This window comes from Saimiri boliviensis, chromosome 12 (assembly GCF_048565385.1).
Source record: "Saimiri boliviensis isolate mSaiBol1 chromosome 12, mSaiBol1.pri, whole genome shotgun sequence".
Classification (NCBI taxonomy): domain Eukaryota; kingdom Metazoa; phylum Chordata; class Mammalia; order Primates; family Cebidae; genus Saimiri; species Saimiri boliviensis.
In genome coordinates, this window is record NC_133460.1 from 25,276,507 (window position 1) to 25,296,611 (window position 20,105).

The following is a 20,105-nucleotide window of genomic DNA, read 5'->3' on the forward strand; positions in this document are numbered from 1 at the left end:
CCTCCCGAGTAGCTGGGACTACAGGCACGGGCCACCATGCCCAGCTAATTTTTGTATTTTTAGTAGAGACGGGGTTTCACCATGTTGACCAGGATGGTCTCGATCTCTTGACCTCATGATCCACCCGCCTCGGCCTCCCAAAGTGCTGGGATTACAGGCGTGAGCCACCGCGCCTGGCCTTGCAGCTCCCATTTCTAGAGCACATTTGGGGTCAGAAATTGTGTGAAGCACTTTTTGGTCATTCATTTATTCACTCAATGAGTATTTGTTAGACTGAACTATGGTCCAGGCTCTTCTCTGTGAGTCAAGACTGAAGACATGGACAAAATAGACAAGTCCCTGCCCTAAAGGAGCTGCTGTTCTAGTCAGGGCAGGCAGCGAATGGACAAGTCAACAGGGAACTGTGTCTTAGGTGAGGCCGTGATCAGTACCTTGTAGAACAATAAATCAAGGAGGGAGGGGAAGAGAGGAGTGTGAGGGTGGGTGTTGTGAGGTGGCCCAGGGAAGGACCTCCTGAGAAGGTGGCATTGGAGTAGAGATCTGGAGGAGCCAAGGGGGTGAGCTGTGCAGATCCTTGGGGAGAAGTCCGTCCACAAAGAGGAAACAGCATGGGCACGACTCGGGGTCAGGGCCAGCAAGGAGGCCACGGCAGCTGGAATGGAGGCTGGGAAGGAAAAACAAGAGGCGCAACAGCGTGTGACATATTACGGATTGTGTTCGAGGAAGCACAAGCATACACATGTGTATGCAGAGCCCGTCGCTAGGGAGATGATAAGTGTTCAAGGAATCAGTAACTGCCACGAGCTCCAGAGACAGGAACTGAGATACAGACAGGTGGAAGAGAGGCATTTGCTTTTTTTTACTTGTTAAATTTTGTCAGCATATAGTAGGTATATATATTTACAGGATACACAAGACGTTTTGACACCGGCATGCAATGATTAACAGCCACATCAGCAGAATGTGCCATCCAGCCTCTCAAGCATGTATCCTTTGTGTTGCAAACAGTGCAATTACACTATTTATTTTAAAATTTACCATTATTATTGACTATAGTCACCCTGTTGTTCCATCAAATACTAGGCCTTCTTCATTCTATTTTTCTTTTTTCTTTTCTTTTTTTTTTTTTTTTTTTGCTTGTTAACCATCACTATTTTCCCCAACCCCCTGCCCCACTCCCATTCCCAGCCTCTGGTCACCATCCTTCTACTCTCTGTCCATGAGCTCCATTGTTTTGATTTTTGGAGCCCACAAGTAAGTGAGACCATGTGGTGTTTGTCTTTCTGTGCCAGTTTATTTCACTTTACATAATGTCCTCTAGTTCCATCCATGTTACTGCAAACCGTAGGATCTCATTCTTTTTGATGGCTGAATAGTATTGGATTGTGTACATGTACCACATTTTCTTTATCTATTTGTCTATTGTACAAGCTTTTGCTTTTTAAAAGGTTTTTTCACCTACATATATTACTTTTGTTTGTTTGTTTGTTTATTAAGACAGAGTCTTGCTCTGTCGCTCAGACTGGAGTGTGGTAGTATGAGCTTGGTTCACTGCAACCTCTGTCTCCCAGGTTTAAGCAATTTTTCTGCTTCAGCCTCCTGAATAGCTGGGATTACAGCCATACACGATCACACCTGGCTAATTTTTGTATTTTTGGTAGAGGTGGGGTTTCACCATCTTGGCCAGGCTGGTCTTGAACTCCTGATCTCAAGTGATCCACTTGCCTTGGTTTTGCAGAGAGCTTGGATTACAACAGTGAGCTGTACCTGGCTGCATTACTTGTTTAAGAGTAAAATGTTTTCAAATCTAATGAACCTTGAAAAGAAAACTCAAGAACTTTCTAGTTATTAACCACATGTAAACAAAAGCAAAAACCATGTACTAAATACTTGATAATCTAAATTAAAGTTTTAAATCTCTGTATGTGAAAACATATTTGAGAGGTAAAAATGCAAATGAGGAAAATTTCTCATTCCTTAGTTGTGACTCCACAGTGGGTATGCTGACCATAAAAAAAAAAAATCACGGAATATTTTAACGTGTGACACTTGAATGTTAATATCTTTTTTTTTTTTTTTTTTTTTTGAGACGGAGTTTCGCTCTTGTTACCCAGGCTGGAGTGCAATGGCGCGATCTCGGCTCACCGCAACCTCCGCCTCCTGGGTTCAGGCAATTCTCCTGCCTCAGCCTCCTGAGTAGCTGGGATTACAGGCACGCGCCACCACGCCCAGCTAATTTTTTGTATTTTTAGTAGAGACGGGGTTTCACCATGTTGACCAGGATGGTCTCGATCTCTCGACCTCGTGATCCACCCGCCTCGGCCTCCCAAAGTGCTGGGATTACAGGCTTGAGCCACCGCGCCCGGCCCGAATGTTAATATCTTTAATATATTAGGAGCCTTAACTAACTCAGAAGAAAAATATAAACACCCCAAACAGAAAAATAGTTAAAGGACTTGAGTGAACAGGTACTCACAAAAGAAGAAAAACAATTGCTCAGTACATATGCAAAAAACGTCTAATCTTGCCAATTAGCAAAGAAAAATAAATTAACACAAAACATTTTCCACCTATCAGAATAACAGGTGATAATTTGAGAAAATTATAACTTTCTGTTACACAAAAATTCTACCTCTAAGAATGTATCTTAAAAAAATTAGTGTAAGTGTGGGAAATTTTTATCAGATGGACCTGGATTTCAACAGTGTTCCAAGTTACAAGTAAACAAGGTCAGATGCAATCTGCGTGTTCAACAAGAGGGACCTGACCAAATCAGTGATGGCCCAAATCATTCCATGGAATAAAAGGTAGCCATTAAAATCATAATCGGTCTGGCCACGGTTGCTTATGCCAGTAATCCCAACACTTTGGGAGGTGGAGGCAGGAGGATCACTTGAGTCCAGGAGTTCAAGATCAGCCTAGGCAATATAGCAAGTCCCCGTCTCTATAAAAAACGTAAAAATTAGCTGGGTGTGGTGGTGCGCTCCTGTAGACCCACCTACTTGGGAGGCTTAGGTGGGAGGATTGCTCGAGTCTAGGAATTGGAGATTACAGTGAGCTATGATGGTGCCACTGCACTCCAGCCTGGGCAGCAGAGCAAGACTTCCTCTTTCAACAAAATGAAAATAAATGAAAAGAAAAAGAAATAATTAAAGGAAAAACAAGCTGGTTCCATCTGTAAGGATGGGAGTTGAGGTAGGATCAACACTGAAAACCGATCAGGCGGGTTTGGTCAGCGCTGGCTGTCACCCCCGGGAAGCGCTGCTCATTTCAGTTTTGCCTTCCTCCCTGTGGGCTGCTGGCCACACCTGTCCTCAGCATCCCTTTCTCAACTCCTGGGAGCAGGAGATTTCGGCAATGCTATGGGTTGGTCATGCCACGATATTTTTTCCTTGGGAATAGCTGAGATAACCCAGTGAAATCCTGTTCTGGCAGCTGTTCTGTGCCAGGCACCCTGCCAGTCACTGGGAGGGACACTGACAGGAATAGGTCACAGTCACCGTCTTGGTCACAGAGTTCTTATTGCAAACAATAGAACTTGCTCTAGATGGTTGAGCTGGAAAGTGATTTATTAGAGAATTCGAGCCTCTGCTAAAGGCTCGGAGGCACCGGCTTTGTTGGCACAAGGTCAGGTAGAGCACTGAAACCACACTGCTGCCTGGCTCCAGCACGACCACCCTGCTGCCAGTCACAGTCACGGCCCCTGTGTACTGACACTGCACACGGGACTCCAGACACCCTTGCCCTGAGAGCCAGAACCCTCCACACCATCATTCCAGGGAGATTCTGCGTGATTCCAGTGTCCTTGAACCCTCTGTGAAGAGGCCTTGCTGAGATGAGAGTGTTTGTGGAGCTGAGGTTCATGCTTGTGCCCTGCAGGCAAGGAAGTGAGGGCGGCAAGTCCTAGCCACTCCCAAAGTAAGGGAGAACTTTCCATTTCACACTGAGGCAAGCTCTTGAAACTTGTAGTTTTAAAGAAACCACGGGGCTACAGTGCATGACGAATGTGCCCCTATTTCCGGGAACTTAGAGTCGATGCCCACTTCAGTCTCATGCAGGTGAAGGCAGAAGTGTGTGGCCCCCGTGGTGAGTGGGGAGGCAGCCAGACAGCACTACAGCTCTTCCAGGAGCAGGAGAGTGACCCCAGGCTGTGTTACAGGTGGTGGGGCTGATTTTAGGAGGGTAGAGGATGGTGCTGGAAAGGGTCACTGTGGCCAGTTCAGAGCTTCAAGGACCCCCTGGTTAGGAGCGTGAACTCTCATCTGTGGGCAGAGGGAAGTCAGGGTCAAATTTCTGGAACTGTAGCAAGTTGTGGTGGGGAGCGGGCAGACTTTTTGGGATAAAATTGTGTTATCAGCTCAACTGCATCCCCCTAAAATTCATAGGTTTAAGCCCTCAGCTCCAGTATCGCAGAATGTGACTGTAATGGTGACAGGGCCTTTAAAGAGGGGACTTAAGTAAAATGAGATAGTTGGAGTGGGCGCTAACCCAATGCAGCTAGTGTCCTTCTAAGAAGAGGAAATTCAGACACACAGAGACACCAGGGGTGCGTGCCATGTAAGAGGCAGCAAGAGCCTGGCCTTCTGCAAACCAAGGAGAGAGGCCTCAGAGGAAAACGAGCCTCCCCAACGGCCCGACCTCACATTTCTAGTCTCCAAAACTGTGAACAAATATGTTTTTTTAGTCAAAGCCACCCAGTTGCGGTGTTCTGTTGTGGTGGCCAGAGCAAACGGCTAAAGTAGTCAGTCCCTCCAGCACGCTCGGAGGTTCCGCTTGTTGCTGTTCCCCAAGGCCATCCTGGCCATGACGAGGGCAGGGGCGGTTGTTTGGGAGGAGACCGCGGTGGAAGGAAGAGAAGGAAGGCTTGCTTGATGCAGCAGGGAGCAGACTCCGGATTCAAGGAGGGCTCTACAAAGGTCCGGCGATTGAGCTTGTCAGGGAAACCTGAGCTGTGTGTAGGTCTTGCTCTCTTGTGCCCTGCAGGATGGCTTGACCCTTTTCTGTTCTCATGCCAGACCCTAAGGGCAGTGTCAACTGGGCCACAGACACAGGCCTGGTGTGCCTCGTGGGCTATTCTTCTGCCTTCAGGAAGCCCACCTTCACCTCCTGGCTGTTGTGACTGGCATCCCTGAGGCTCTGTTTCTTTGTGTGTGAAATTAAATAAGGACATGTCACATGTCATATGCTAGCAACCCACCAGCACAGAGCAAAGGCTCAGCAAAGAGTTCTCTCCCGCTTTTTTAGGTCACGAACAAATGCAGACCAGGGTGGGGACAAAGTAAACGCATAACCAAGGTGGAGATCTGATTGATTAGTAACTCAAATCATCTGAAACCATACTTTCCTGTTGGTAGTCAACCCTCTGTAAACACACAATGTGTTCTCACCTTGTTATCATTCCCAATGATCTCAAATGCGTGGTTGCCCTCTCCAGTATAAAAGTTTGATGCGACTTTCCCTAGATGCACCTGCCTGTAAGAAGTCCTGCTTGTCACAATGGTAGGTAACTGGTTTTATATACAAAGGCTGGGAAAGCAAAAAAGAATATGTATTCCTTATTGAATATGCTGTGATGTGTGCTTCTACTGCACAGCATTGAAAGGTAAATATGACCTGGTTAGGACTCTTTTGTTATTACCTGCAATTCAATGTGCAGAGTATGAGAGTCCGGAGCCTGGGAAATTCTTCTTGAGTTTAGGACTGGTTCTGTTCTCTATGATCCAAGTTGTTTTTCCTTCCAGGACCTATTCACTGAAGGCCCCACCTTCCTGGGCTCAGGTGATTCTCCCAACTCAGCTTCCTGAATAATTGGGACCACAGGCGAGCCACTGTGCCTGGCAAATTTTTGTATTTTTTGTAGAGACAGGATTTTACTATGCTGCCCAGGCTGCTCTTGACCTCCCGGGCTCAAGTAATTTTCCTACCTTGGCCTCCGAAAGTGCTGGAATTTCAGTTAGGAACCACTGTGCCTAGGCAGGAATGAATTTTGCTTCAAAATTTATAGAAACCCATGCAGACTTTTCTTGCATGTTAAACTTAATCTTTCTTAAAATGTTCTTTGCTGGTCTCTAACTGCTGGGTTCAAGTGATCCGCCCACATAAGTCTCTCAAAGTTCTGGAATTACAGGTATGAGCAATTATGCCTGTCCAGACCCCCAACTCTTGATCATGGGTTAAGACACTTCCAGGAGCAGTAATTTACTTAAAGAGACACAACTCTTTTTTTTTTTTTTTTTTTGAGACAGAGTCTTGCTCTGTCTCCAGGCTGGAGTGCAGTGGTGAAATCTTGGCTCACTGCAACCTCCCACTCCCAGTTCAATAAATTCTCCTGCCTCTGCCTCTGAAGCAGATGGGACTACAGGCATGCACCACCACACTCAGCTAATTTTTGAATTTTAATAGAGACGGGGTTTTACCATGTTGGTCAGGATGCTCTCGATCTCTTGACCTTGTGATCTGCTCACCTCGGCCTCCCAAAGTGCTGGGATTACAGGCATGAGCCACCGTGCCTGGCCCAAGAGACACAACTTCTAAGAGCACTGCCAGTCTGCTTCACCTCAAGGCTGACCATGAAGCTGCACCATCTAGAAAACCCTAGCCCATGCTGGCATGGTGGTGTACACTCCTGTGTCTGCACACATCAGGGGCTCATGGTTACGAAATGCAGGAAAGGAAGACACGAAGGGAGGGAATGCTGGTGGCAGAAGAGAAGACAAGAATGAAAAGGAACTTTAGAGCCTCTCTACTCAGGGGTGGGCCTCAGACCAGCAGCATGGGTGTCACCTGGGAGCTTCCATGTAAGTCTGTAGACCTTCTGAAGCAGAATCTGCATGTTATTGAATAAGCTCTCTGGTCGGGCGCGGTGGCTCATGCCCATAATCCCAGCACTTTGGGAGGTGGAGGTGGGCAGATCACTTGAGGTCAGGAATTTGAGACCAGCCTGGCCAACATAATGAAACTCCATCTCTACTAAAAATACAAAAATTAAGGAGGCATTGTGGTACACACCTGTATTCCCAGCAATTTGGGAGGCTGAGGCAGGGGAATCATTTAAACCTGGGAGGCAGAGGTTACAGTGAGCCAAGATTGCGCCACTGTACTCTAGTCTGGGTGACAGAACAAGACTCCATCTCAAAAAACAAACAAAAACCTCCCAGGAATTTGTATGCACATTAAAGCAGCACTGGGTTGAGCATTGTTCCTGGATTCTCACCTGGGTAAAGATACGGAGGCACTGGCTTTTTCTTTCTTCAATGAGCCTGAGATTGTGTGTTTCCTATTTGCTCCCTGGGTAACTCTAATGCTTACCCAAGGAGGAGAACCCCTCTTTTTACAGGGGAGGAAAACTGAGCTTCAGAGAGAGAGAGAGAAAGAGAGTCAGTGTCAGGCTATTTCTGAGATACTGTCAAGTGGGAAATCTCTTTTTTTTTTTTTTTTTTTGAGACGGAGTTTCGCTCTTGTTACCCAGGCTGGAGTGCAATGGCGCGATCTCAGCTCACCGCAACCTCCGCCTCCTGGGCTCAGGCAATTCTTCTGTCTCAGCCTCCTAAGTAGCTGGGATTACAGGCACGCGCCACCACGCCCAGCTAGTTTTTTGTATTTTTAGTAGAGACGGGGTTTCACCATGTTGACCAGGATGGTCTCGATCTCTCGACCTCGTGATCCACCCGCCTCGGCCTCCCAAAGTGCTGGGATTACAGGCTTGAGCCACCGCGCCCGGCGGAAATCTCTTAATGAAATAATTTTCTGTCTGCTGTCACCATGTTTGGACTCCATCCCCAGTTGTTCAATCTCGTGCCTTTGCTCTAGAGCTGCGGGAGATTTGGGGATTTTGCACATGTCACTTGTCCTGGGCTGCAGCCCTGCTTGTCCCTGTTGACTCTCCTGCTTTGTGACCCAGTGAACAGGATCTCCAAGATTCTAGTGATCCTCAGGCCCCCCCAGAGCCCTCTTTCTACAAGAAGAGAGTGAAAATACTGTCAACAAGGCTGGCTTTTTTGGGGAAAAAGTTTAGGTTTCCTGGACCCCTTCCTGACACCTTACACTAAAATTAACTCTAGATGGATTAAAGACTTAAACATAAGGCCTAACACCATAAAAACCCTAGAGGATAACCTAGGCAAAACCCTTCAGGACATAGGCAAGGACTTCATGGTTTAAATACCAAAAGCATTGGCAACAAAAGCTAAAATAGACAAATGGGACCTAATTAAACCCCAGAGCTTCTGTACTAAAAGAAACAATCATTGGAGAGTGAACCCGCAACCAAGAGAATGGGAAAAGATTTTTGCTTGTCCCTGTTGACTCTCCATCTTTGTGACTCAGTGAAACAACATCTCCAAGATTCTAGTGATACTCAGTCCCCCCGGAGCCCTCTTTCTGCATGAAAGGAGTGCAAATACTGTCAACAAGGTGGCCTTTTTGGGGAAAAACATTTAGGTTTCCACAACGATTTTGAACTGAAGGTTATACAAAAGAAGAATGAAACAGAGTAAGTGCCACTCCAAGTCCTGGCTTGAACTGAATATATTAAGGTTTTGAGTTGTTTTTAAAGAATTTCTTTCTTTCTTTCTTTCTTTCTTTCTTGCTTGCTTGCTTGCTTGCTTGCTTGCTTGCTTGCTATAAATGCCATACATTTTACTGTAGAAAATTTAGAAAATAAGAGGGAAAGTCCAAAGAAGAAAATTGTCATAATTCTACCAATCAAAAATGACTTGTTACAAAACCTTCAGTGTGTTCTGAGCATCTCTCTCTGCATCATGAGAATCACACATTTCATAGCCTGCTTCACTTCATGTAATGACATGTGATCATTTGCTCAGGTGACTTCACCTTCTACCTTGCTGGCTTGTTAGGTGTTTTTCTGAGTCACTGTTCTCCACCAGCTCTGTTCTTGGGCATTTCGTTTCTTTCCACTTTTTCCACTGCAGTGAGCATCCTTGTGGAGGAGTCCATCTTGGAGATGAAAAGGTGAAATAAAATGTTGTAAACGGTTTTAAGAATGTGGATATAAACAGTGCTGCAATGAACATTCGTGTGCACGTGTCCTTGTAGTAGAATGATTTATAATCCTTTGGATATATACCCAGTAATGGGATTGCTGGGTCAAATGGGATTTCTATTTTTAGGTCCTTGAGGAATCGCCACACTGTCTTCCACAATGGTTGAATTAATTTACAATAGCAAAGACCTGGAACCAACCCAAATGCCCAACGATGATAGACTGGATAGGGAAAATGTGGTACATATACACCATGGAATATTATGCAGCCATCAAAAACGATGAGTTCACGTCCTTTATAGGGACATGGATGAACCTGGAAACCATCATTCTCAGCAAACTGACACAAGAGCAGAAAATCAAACACCGTATATTCTCGCTCATAGGCGGGTGTTGAACAATGAGAACACATGGACACAGGGAGGGGAGCACTACACACTGGGGTCTGTTGGGGGGAAATGGGGGAGGGGCGGGGGGTGGGGAGGTGGGAAGAGATAGCATGGGGAGAAATGACAGATACAGGTGAGGGGACGGAAGGCAGCAAAGCACACTGCCATGTGTGTACCTATGCAACAATCTTGCATGTTCATCACATGTACCCCAAAACCTAAAATGCAATAAAAAAAAAAGAAAAAAAAAAAAAAGAATGTGGATATATAGTAGCAAATTGCTCTCCATAACAGTTGTTTAAAGTAATTCATTCTTTTTTTTTTTTTAAGATGGGGTTTCATCATGTTGGTCATGCTGGTCTTGACCTCCTGACCTCAGGTGATCCTCCCGCCTTGGTCTCCCAGAGTGTTGGGATTACAGGCGTGAGGCACCGCACCCGGCCCAGAGTATGTCATCCTTGTGCATATCACCTCACATAGATGCCTCTATTTCCTTCTGGGCATTATAAACTCAATGATTTTTTCTTGACATCGCATTATGTTTCTATTTCACCTACATATTTATATTTCTTTTGCTATTAGTAAATTGAACTTTTTCATGTGTTTATTAATCATCTGTGTGTGTGTGTGTGTGTGTGTGTGTGTGTGTGTGAAATGCCACTTTATTTTCTTGCCATTTTTCTGTTTAAGATGTTTTTCAGCTGTGCGTGGTGGCTCACTCCTGCAATTCCAGCACTTTCGGAGCCTGAGTTGGGTGGATCACCTGAGGTGGGGAGATCAAGACCACCCTGAAAACTTTGTCTCTACTAAAAATACAAAATAGCTGGTAATGGTGGCTCATGCCTGTAATCCCAGCTTGTCGGGAGGCTGAGGCAGGAGAAGCATTTGAACCTGGGAGGTGGAGGTTGCAGTGAGGTGAGATCGCACCATTGCACTCCAGCTTGGGCAACAAGAGCGAAACTCTGTCTAAAAAAAAAAAAAAAAAAAAAAAAAAAAAAATGTTTTTTAGGCTGGGCATGGTGGCCAATGCCTGTAATCCCAACACTTTGGGAAGCCAAAGTGGGAGGATCACAAGGTCAGGAGATCAAGACCTTCCTGTCTAACATGGTGAAACCCCAGCTCTTCTAAAAATACAAAAAATTAGCAGGGTGTAGTGGCACACAGCTGTAGTCCCAGGTACTCAGAAGGCTGCGGCAGGAGAATTGCTTGAACCAGGGAGGTAGAGGTTGCAGGGAGCTAAAAAAAAAAAAAAAAAAAAAAGGTCTTTTTCCTTTCCCATTGGTATATAATAATATTGTTCTGCAAATTTGATTTCTTTCTAATTTCAGTTATGTTCTTAGGTTTATATTCTGAAATATGTTTTTCTTTTATGCTTAGAATAAGTATTTATGTATGTATGCTGTGATTGTTTTATGATCTATGGTAACAATTTAACTCTTGAATCACTTTAGTTTATTTCACTAATGGGGACTCAAGTAGAAAATTAACTTTGTTTCTTCCCCAAATAGTTAATCACTTGTTCTAATATCATTTATTGAATAATTGTTCTCCACAGATCTCAAAGACCATGTTTATTTTATGGTAGACTTCTATATATAATTATATTTTCTGCTTTTCTAATTTTTCTTTTTCAACGTATCCAATTACCTTTGGAACTTTCTGGGTTTTCTATTTTGATCTCTGTGTTTGTCTTTTTCATTTTTAAAGACAGGGTTTCACTCTGTCACTCAGGCTGGAGTACAGTGGGGCTATCTTGGCTCTCAGCAGCCTTGAACTCCCTGGGCTCAAGCGATTCTCCCATCTCAGCCTCCCAAGTAGCTGAGATTAGAGAACATACCACCATGCCCACCTAATTTTTGTATGATTTATTTATTTATTTTTGACACGGTGTTTTGTTCTTGTTGCCCAGGCTGGAGAGCAATGGCACAATCTCGGCTCACCACAATCTCTACCTCATGGGGTCAAGTGTTTCAGCCTCCTGAGTAGCTGGGATTACAGGCATACACCACCACACCTGGCTAATTTTGTTTTTAGTAGAGATCAGGTTTCTCCATGTTGGTCAGGCTCAGGCTGGTCTCAAACTCCCAATCTCAGGTGATCTGCCCCTCTTGGCCTCCCAAAGTGTTGGGATTACAGGTGTGAGCCACCACGCCCAGCCTTGGTTTTTGTATTTTTGGTAGCAATGGGGTTTCACCATGTTGCCCAGGCTGGTCTTGAACTCTTGAGCTCAAGTGATTTGCCTGCCTCAGCCTCTCAAATTGCTGAGATTACAGGAGTGAGCATTCTGCCCTCCCTATCTTTCTATTCTCTTCTTTTTTTTTTTTTTTTTTTTTTTTGAGATAGAGTTTTGCTCTTGTTGCCCAGGCTGAAGTACAATGGTGCTATCTCGTCAGTCATCACAACCTCCACCTCCCAGGTTCAAGCAATTCTCTTGCCTCAGCCTCCTGAGTATCTGGGATTACAGGCATGCAACACCATGCCGGCCTAATTTTGTATTTTTAGTAGAGACAAGGTTTCTGCATACTGGTTAGGCTGGTCTCAAACTCCTGACCTTGGGTAATCCACCCACCTCAGCCTCCCAAAGTCCTGGGATGACAGGCATCAGCCACGGCTCCCACACCCTATCCATCTATTCTTATATGAGCCACATCTACTTCAACTAGCATCACTTCATAATTAATTTTAGGAATCTTACAGAAGAAATGCTTTAATTCCCATTGTCAAAAGACAAAATTACAACATATTTAGTTTAAAGATCTTACTTGACTTCTTTTTTTTTTTTAGACAGAGTCTCACAGTATTACCCAAGCTGGAGTGCAGGGGCACAACCTTGGCTCACTGCAACCTCTGCCTCCGGGGCTCAAGCGATTCTCCCAACTCAGCCTCCTGAGTAGCTGGAATTACAGACATGTGCCACCATACCCAACTGATTTTTTGGTATTTTAGTAGAGAACAGGTTTCACCATGTTGCCCAGGGTGGTTTCAAACTCCTGAGCTCAGGCAATCCACTTGCCGAGGCCTCCCAAAGTGCTAGGATTATAGGCATGGGCCACCACACCTGGCCCTTGATTGACTTTTACTGGTGAGTCCAGAATCTGGCAACACCTCATTCCATAAAATAGATGAAGTGTTCTAAAGAGCTGACCAGAGAGGTTTGTCTTTATAGACAGAAAAGGGCCAGAGAAAGCAGAAACACAGAACAGAAACTGAATAGGTCTTTTTGAAGTGACTTTGCTTATAAACGTTAAAGCAGAAGGGACTTTCTTATCATGTCAGCTAAAATTGGCCTGTTGGGCATTTGGCTATTACCTCTCAGTCTCTCCTGATTTCTTAGAAGGTTGAATAAGCAACTTAGTTCTGGCTTAGTAGCAGAGAACTTCAGCATGGGCAACTGCGTTTTGGTTTTGTCTATTCAGCCTGGTGCAGGAGCTCAGTCCAAACCAATGGCCTCCTATATATTTCATTGAACACCATCTTCCCTATCAAAAGTTCCCAGAAATTAACATATTAAGGTTTGTTTTTTAGCTCATCTCAAAAAGATGACAAGGTCAACTAGATACTTTTCCTTGTTCTACAATTTCAGCCTAGATTAACTGGTTTGTTCATGGAGCCATCAAAGATGCCTTTATGATCTGGGAAATGAACTTCCTAGCCTCACCGTCTGTGTTCACAGCATGGCCCCAACCTATTTTTCCACTCATATCTCCAATGAATCCAGTTAACGACAATAAGCCTTCAGCTATATATGTTTGTTGCTTCTCTTCTCTATCTTTGTTAACATTTCATTCTTTTCATGAAACTCCTGATTCTGTCCTTTAACTCTTATATATTCTGCAAAGAGGCTAAAGATTGCCTTATCTATAAAGGTCTCCTGAACTTCCTCTGCAGTGAATCAGCCCACATGTCATTACTGCCCTATGCCTGTTGACTCCTGTTTGCCTCTTTCTGTAGTTCATGCTAGTGACTTGTGCGGGTCTTGTTCCCTGACTAAGTCACCCGCGGTTAGGAGCTCCACCTCATAACCTCTCACCAGAGCCCAGCAGAGGTCCTGGTACACAGCACTCAGTAAAGGATTATCCTCTGAATTAATTCATTCTTCACCCTGACCTTTCTTCACATTACAGAACGTTCTCCTGGGAAGACTTGTGATCTTTGCCACCTTTGTGACTTTATGCAATGCATCATGCTATTTAATACTGAATGACATAGTTCCAGGAGAGTCAACCAAGGGTAAGTCTTGACTTTTCAATGTTTATTATTTTATTGCAGCCTGGTAGATGGACCTGTCTGCAGATGAAAATCTTCGTGTTTGTTGTTGTTGCTGTTTGTTTGAGACAGTCTCACCCTGTCTCCCAAGGTGGAGTCAGTGGCGAGATCTCGGTTCACTGCAACCTTCTCCTCCCGGGAACCAGTGATTCTCCCACCTCAGCCTCCCAAGTAGCTGGGACTGCAGGTGCCTGCCATCATGCCGAGCTAATTTTTGTATTTTTGGTAAAGATAGGGCTTTGCCATGTTGGCCAGGCTGGTTTCGAACTCCTGACGTCGGGTGATTCACTCGCCTCAGCCTCCCAAAGTGTTGGGATTATAGACACGAGCCACTGTATCTGGCCTCACCTGGAAGGCCTTGTAAGAATACGGTGTCCTGGGACCTACACCCAGAGATAGATTTCATTGTTCTAGGGTAGGGCTGAGACATATGAGGTGTTTCTCAAGTACCCAAGATGTTTCACATGTGCACCCAGGGTTGAAAACCACCGATGCAAAGCAAAGGGAAGTGTCGAAGTGAGATATTGATTGAGAGAGAATCCAGCGGGAGAAACCTTGGTCCCAAGTACCCCTAGGGTCCTATGGCTAACTCATTCAAGAAAAAGGCCTTATTTTTCTTGAAATACCGGTTCTGCAATAAAACTCAGAAGGATGTAAGCTTTCTGTAAGAAAACTTTATCAGTAGCATGAATTGAACAGTACTGGCGTTAGCCATGGATAAATCCAAGAACACCATTCTTCGATATCTTTATAAGCAATGAGCTTCTCCCTCTCTGGGAAGGGTACAGATAGCAGGGGCTGGACTCAGTATCATGAAAGGCCTTATTCTCATTGTATGACTTGCGCTGATGACGTCGTATGTATGGTTTTAGAATGCACGGATCTTAAAGGAAACAAACACCCAATAAACTCGAGGTGGCGGACTGACAACTGTGACATATGTGCTTGCCGAGAGAAAGAAATATCATGTTGCTCTCTGTAAGTCTGATCAGAATCTGTTGGGGAAGGGCTAGGAATCTGAATTTTAACAGGTGCCTTGAGAGTCTTATGAGGACACTGAGTGGAGAAGCAAGCTCTTGACTTAGATCAAAACACCTGAGTCCTACTTGAACTGTCTGGAGAGTTCCAGCCACATTTATTGAGCAGGACCCATGCTAGATGCCTACTGGAACAAGAGGAATATTGGACTGGGAGTTGTCTAGCTGCTCAGAGGAGGCTTTCCCAGGCATCGCATTAGCTGGGTCACTGGGTATTACAGCTGGGCCTTGATTTTGTGGCTCCAGAGATTTGACATTGTCATCATAACAAGTGTTGATGTCACTCTGGTGGAGTGTGATTGTATCCCAGCCAGGTGAAGTATTGGTGACTGGTCCCTCCCTAACATAGGAGCACAGCTCCCTTGTGGCTAAAGCATCCATGTCACCCAGATTTGGCATCCCTGACCTCTCCTAGGATTTTCCACTGTAGGCTTGGATTCTTGTGGGCCTGGTGCGGAAAAGGGCCAGGTCGCTCCTTGCAGGGAATAGGGAAGAACCTCGATATTGGAGTCAGAGTAACTTGAGTCTGAATCTCCATTCCCTTGTATACTAGCTGTGTGAGCCTGAGTAAGTTTCTGAATGTCTCTGAGCCTCTGTTTCCTCACAGTATAATCAGGGGTAATCAGGTGGCTCTGAGAATTAAATGAGATTCTGCATATACATTGTTTAACCCAACAAACACTTAAAGCCTTCTCTGTGCCAATTCTGTGTCCTGTGAGCCTGGGGCAGTAACTGACACCTGGTCAGGTTTCAAGGTGCCCTTTCCTTTCTCCTGCCATGTTGCGTATTCCACTTAGCACAGCGCTCCACAAGGGGGAAATGAACCACCCCTTCTTCCCTGGAATTGCCTCACTTCCTACCAAGTTTGTTTTTCTCATGAACTTTTTTCTCCTCCATGGAAATATACAGACTTTGATAAAGCTTTTTCTGGAAGAAGTTTTTGGACCCACTGCATCCTCTACAGGACACTGCCCAGATCTCAAGGTGCTCGGTGGCAGTGGAGCCTGAGGCTGGGGGCCCAGGCAGAGGCTCCCCGGCAGGGCGTGGGAGATGTCCTGGCCTCCACGCCGCCCGGGCCCAGCCCAGGGTTGGCTCCCTGACTTGGGTGAGGAAAAGGGAGTGGGACACAAAAGGCCAAGGCCACCCGACCGCTGGGTCTGGATAGCTGAACAGCTGATGTTGACAGTTTCTCCTCCCCCTCTCTCTGCTGCTTCACCTACAGAGCTAAGTCTGGTTTGAACTGAAATAAGCATCCAGTAATATGCCCTTTGCCCTATCAACTTATATTTGCACATGGGCAGCAGAGATTCACCATTTCACTTCCTACCACGAACCAAAAGAGTTGTAACTCTTTGGCCAAGCATGGTGACTCACGCCTGCAATCCCAGCACTTTGGGAGTCTGAGGTGGGTGGATCACCTGAGGTCAGGATTCCAGACCTGCCTGATCAACATGGAGAAACCCTGTCTCTACTAAAAATACAAAGTTAGCTGGGTATGGTGGCACATGCCTGTAATCCCAGCTACTCAGGAAGCTGAGACAGGAGAATCACTTGAACCCGGGAGGTGGAGACTGCAGTGAACCCAGATCGCACCATGGCACTTCAGCCTGGGCAGCAAAAGCGAAACTCCATCTGAAAGAAAAAAGAAAAGAAAAGAAAAGAAAGAATTGTATCTCTTCAACAAATACCACTTTATTTTTAACTTTTATTAATTGTGGTAATATGTATACTACATAAAATGTGCCAGTTTAACCATTTTAAAACATAGAATTCAGTTGCATTAAATACAGTCACAGTATTATGCAACCATAAACACTATTTCCAAAACTTTTTAATGACTCCAACCTGAAACTATATCCAGTAAACAGTAACTCAGAGTCTCCATCCCACAAAACCCTTGGTAACCTCAAATCTACTTTCTGTCTCTATGAATTTGCCTAGTCTAGATACTTCATATAAATAGAATCACACTGTGTTTGTCTTTTTGTGTCTGGCTTATTTCACTCAGCATGTTGTCAACGTTCATTTATGTCGTAGCATCTATCCGTACTCCATTCCTGTTTCTGCCGGAATAATATTCCATGGCATGGCTAGACCACATTTTGCTTATCCATTTATTTGTTGATGAACACTTGAGTTGCTTCCACCTGTTGGCTAAAGTAAGTAATGTTGTTCTGAACATTGTCAATACACAAACATTGGCATATAACGTTGAGTCTCTGCTTTGAATTCTTTTGGGATATGCCTAGGAGTAGCTTGCTGGGTCATATGGTAATTTTTTGTTGACCTTACTGAAGAGCTGCCAAGCTGTTTTCCACAGCAGCGGCACCATTTTGCATTCCTACCAGCCAACAATCACCTTTAAACATGAAAGGATTTCAATGACATTTTCCCCAATTTTCTAAGTAAAACATATGAATTATAGAACCATTAGAGAGTATAGGAGAAAAAAGAAAAACCTACTCATGATCCTGACTGCTTAAAGGTAATAACAGTTAATATTCTATCATATTTATTTATTTATTTTTACTAGAGAATTGAGACAGTCTCTCAGTATGTTGCCTGGGCTGGTCTCAAACTCCTGGGCCCAAGCTGTCCTCTCACCTCAGCCTCTGGAGTAGCTGGGATTACATGTATGTGCCACCATGCTGGGCCTCTATCATGATTTCTTTCTTTCTTTCTTTCTTCTTTTTTTTTTTTTTTTTTGAGGCAGAGTTTCACTCTTGTTACCCAGGCTGGAGAGCAATGGCATGATCTTGGCTCACCACCACCTCCGCCTCCTGGGTTCAGGCAATTCTCCTGCCTCAGCCTCCTGAGTAGCTGGGATTACAGGCACGCGCCACCATGCCCAGCCAATTTTTTGTGTTTTTAGTAGAGACGGGGTTTCACCATGTTGACCAGGATGGTCTTGATCTCTTGACCTCGTGATCCACCCGCCTCGGCCTCCCAGTGTGCTGGGATTACAGGCGTGAGCCACCATGCCTGGCCCTATCACGATTTCTGTATGTCTCCTTTCTACATTTCTTTTCTTGCACATAGTAGCTATCAAATTTTGTATCACAATTCTGTGGATTGATTTTTCCACTTAATGTTCTAGCATTGGGCTAGGCATGGTGGCTCACACCTGTAATACCAGCACTCGGGAGGCCAAGGTGGGCGGATCATGAGGTCAAGAGACTGACACCATCGTGGCCAACATGGTGAGACCCCCATCTCAACTAAAAATATAAAAATTACCCGGGTGTAGTGACTCGCACCTGTAATCGCAGCTACTCAGGAGGCTGAAGCAGAAGAATCACTTAAACCTGGGAGATGGAGGCTGCAGTGAGCTGACATCGCACCACTGCACTCCAGCCTGGGTGACAGAGTGAGACTCTATTTCAAAAAATTAAAAATAAATAAATACATTAAAAAAATTCTAGCATTCGTACCATCTGATCTCATCAGAACTCTTCAAAATATTTGTATGTACTACAGCTCAATTAGAGGTGGTGTCTGACTTTTATCAGCTTCTCCCAGGGCTCCATGACACTGGTCTGAGTGACTCTTTAATCTGGTTGGTTGAGAGAGCTCCTTTGCTAACAGGCCTCCAAGCCAGGGCTGGGACAACTGTTCCCTTTCCACATTTGGGCAGAGCCAGCTTGGAACAAGCTGCCTAGCTCCAGAGTAGCCAGACTTGCTCTTTGGCTGTCAGCACCCACCGCTGACCTTCTGTGCCTGCAGGTTGGAATGTAGGGGTGGGCTGTGTGACTCTATGGTACAGATTGGTCCATGTTCCCGGAGGCCACACTCTGGAGCTGCCACCCAAAGGGTGCCCTTAAGTTGGTGAAGGCACCCCAGCTAGCTGCAGCGTGAGTGGCTTCCTGGAGAGAGCTGGGATGCTGGGGGTCCTTTCTCCTCTAACAGGCTCCAGTTTTGTCTCAATGACAGTGTTTCTACACCTGTGGGTTATGACATACACAAGTGCCGGAAAATCTTCAACAAGGAGGAATGCAAGTTAATTGTGGTGGAGAAGAAGGACCCAAATAAGACCTGTGATGTCAGTGGATGTGTATTGTAATGTGCGTCTTGTAGGCACAGGGCTCCCAGGCCAGGCCTCATTCTCTGGCCTCTAATAGTCTATGATGGTGTATCCCTGCCTATCAGTAAAAGATTTTTGAGCAAACACTTGAATATGTGTGTACTTTTAATTTATAACCTAAGTATGCATTAATTTAGTACACATTGTAAAGCATACAAAACATTTAAAAAGGGAGACAAAAATACATATGAATGGCTGAGCACAGCGGCTCATGCCTATAATCCCAGCACTCTGGGAGGCTGAGGTGGGCTGATCACTTGAAGTCAGGAGTTTGAGACCAGCCTGGCCAAAATGTTGAAACCCTGTCTTCCCTAAAAATACATAAATGCAGCCGGACTCGGTGGCTCAAGCCTGTAATCCCAGCACTTTGGGAGGCCGAGATGAGTGGATCACGAGGTCAAGACATTGAGACCACCCTGGTCAACATGGTGAAACCCCATCTTTACTAAAAATACAACAGATTAGCTGGGCATGGTGGCGTGTGCCTGTAATCCCAGCTACTCAGGAGGCTGAGGCAGGAGAATTGCCTGAACCCAGGAGTCGGAGGTGGCGGTGAGCCGAGATCTCGCCATTGCACTACAGCCTGGGTAACCGTCTCAAAAAAAAAAAACAAAAAAAAAAAACCAAAAAAAAACCATAAATGCCAGGCATAGTGGCAGGCACCTGTGGTCCCAGCTACTCTGGGGGCTGAGGCAGGAGAATCACTTGAACTCGGGAAGGGGAGCTTGAAGTAAGTTAAGATCACACCACTGCACTCCAGCCTGGGTGACAGAGTGAGACAACGACAAAAAAAAAAAAAAAAAAAAAAAAAAAAAAAAGAAAAAATCTAAACCCAAACAAAACAAACAAAAGCAAAATACATTTAAATAAAAGTTCTATTTTTCCTAACCTGTGTAATAGGTCATTGTGCATACCTTACTTGGGGGACCGCTGCCACTCTTGCTGTTTGTGATGTCTAAACTCTGCTGCCCATGTCATGCTGGCTGGTAAACATTAAAAAAAATGCGTGTCTTCAAGCTGAAATTAGATCCCTTTTCTTTAAGGTGTTCTTGCTTATCCCTCCTTCCTCTACATCAGGAAGTGTCTTCTATGATGTGTCCCTCACATTCCTTGTGTTTGCCTGAGGTGAAAGCAGGTTAGAACATGACAGCCTGAACAAGTGCCCCCAAGGCCGCATGCAGCCCGAGGGGAATTCAAGGCCAGGGGCTCTGCCTTGCTGATGGAGAGTGGCCTGGGAGCAAGGCCTCAGCATCAGTTTATCTCCTGCTATACACAGAGCACCCAAAACTTAATGCCTTAAAACAATGACAATGTCTATTCTCTTTTGACCG

General features: G+C 45.1%; 1 protein-coding gene across 1 annotated transcript; it reads left to right on the forward strand.

The window, feature by feature from the left end:
• The first annotated feature begins 5,466 nt into the window (after positions 1-5,466).
• On the forward strand, positions 5,467-18,858 carry LOC101046741 (beta-microseminoprotein J1-like). Its single transcript, XM_003929998.4, has 4 exons — positions 5,467-5,499; positions 13,515-13,620; positions 14,529-14,634; positions 18,624-18,858. The coding sequence occupies exons 1-4, from the start codon at positions 5,497-5,499 to the stop codon at positions 18,751-18,753; spliced, it is 345 nt and encodes a 114-aa protein (XP_003930047.1). The 5' UTR covers positions 5,467-5,496; the 3' UTR covers positions 18,754-18,858.
• The last annotated feature ends 1,247 nt before the right edge of the window (positions 18,859-20,105 follow it).

What these genes read in the sequence shown, in the direction of transcription:
- LOC101046741 (XM_003929998.4), top strand. An exon ending in TCCAGGAGAGTCAACCAAGG is followed by an intron (nt 13,621 to 14,528) that starts GTAAGTCTTGAC and finishes GTATGGTTTTAG; the next exon opens with AATGCACGGATCTTAAAGGA. An exon ending in GAAATATCATGTTGCTCTCT is followed by an intron (nt 14,635 to 18,623) that starts GTAAGTCTGATC and finishes TCTCAATGACAG; the next exon opens with TGTTTCTACACCTGTGGGTT.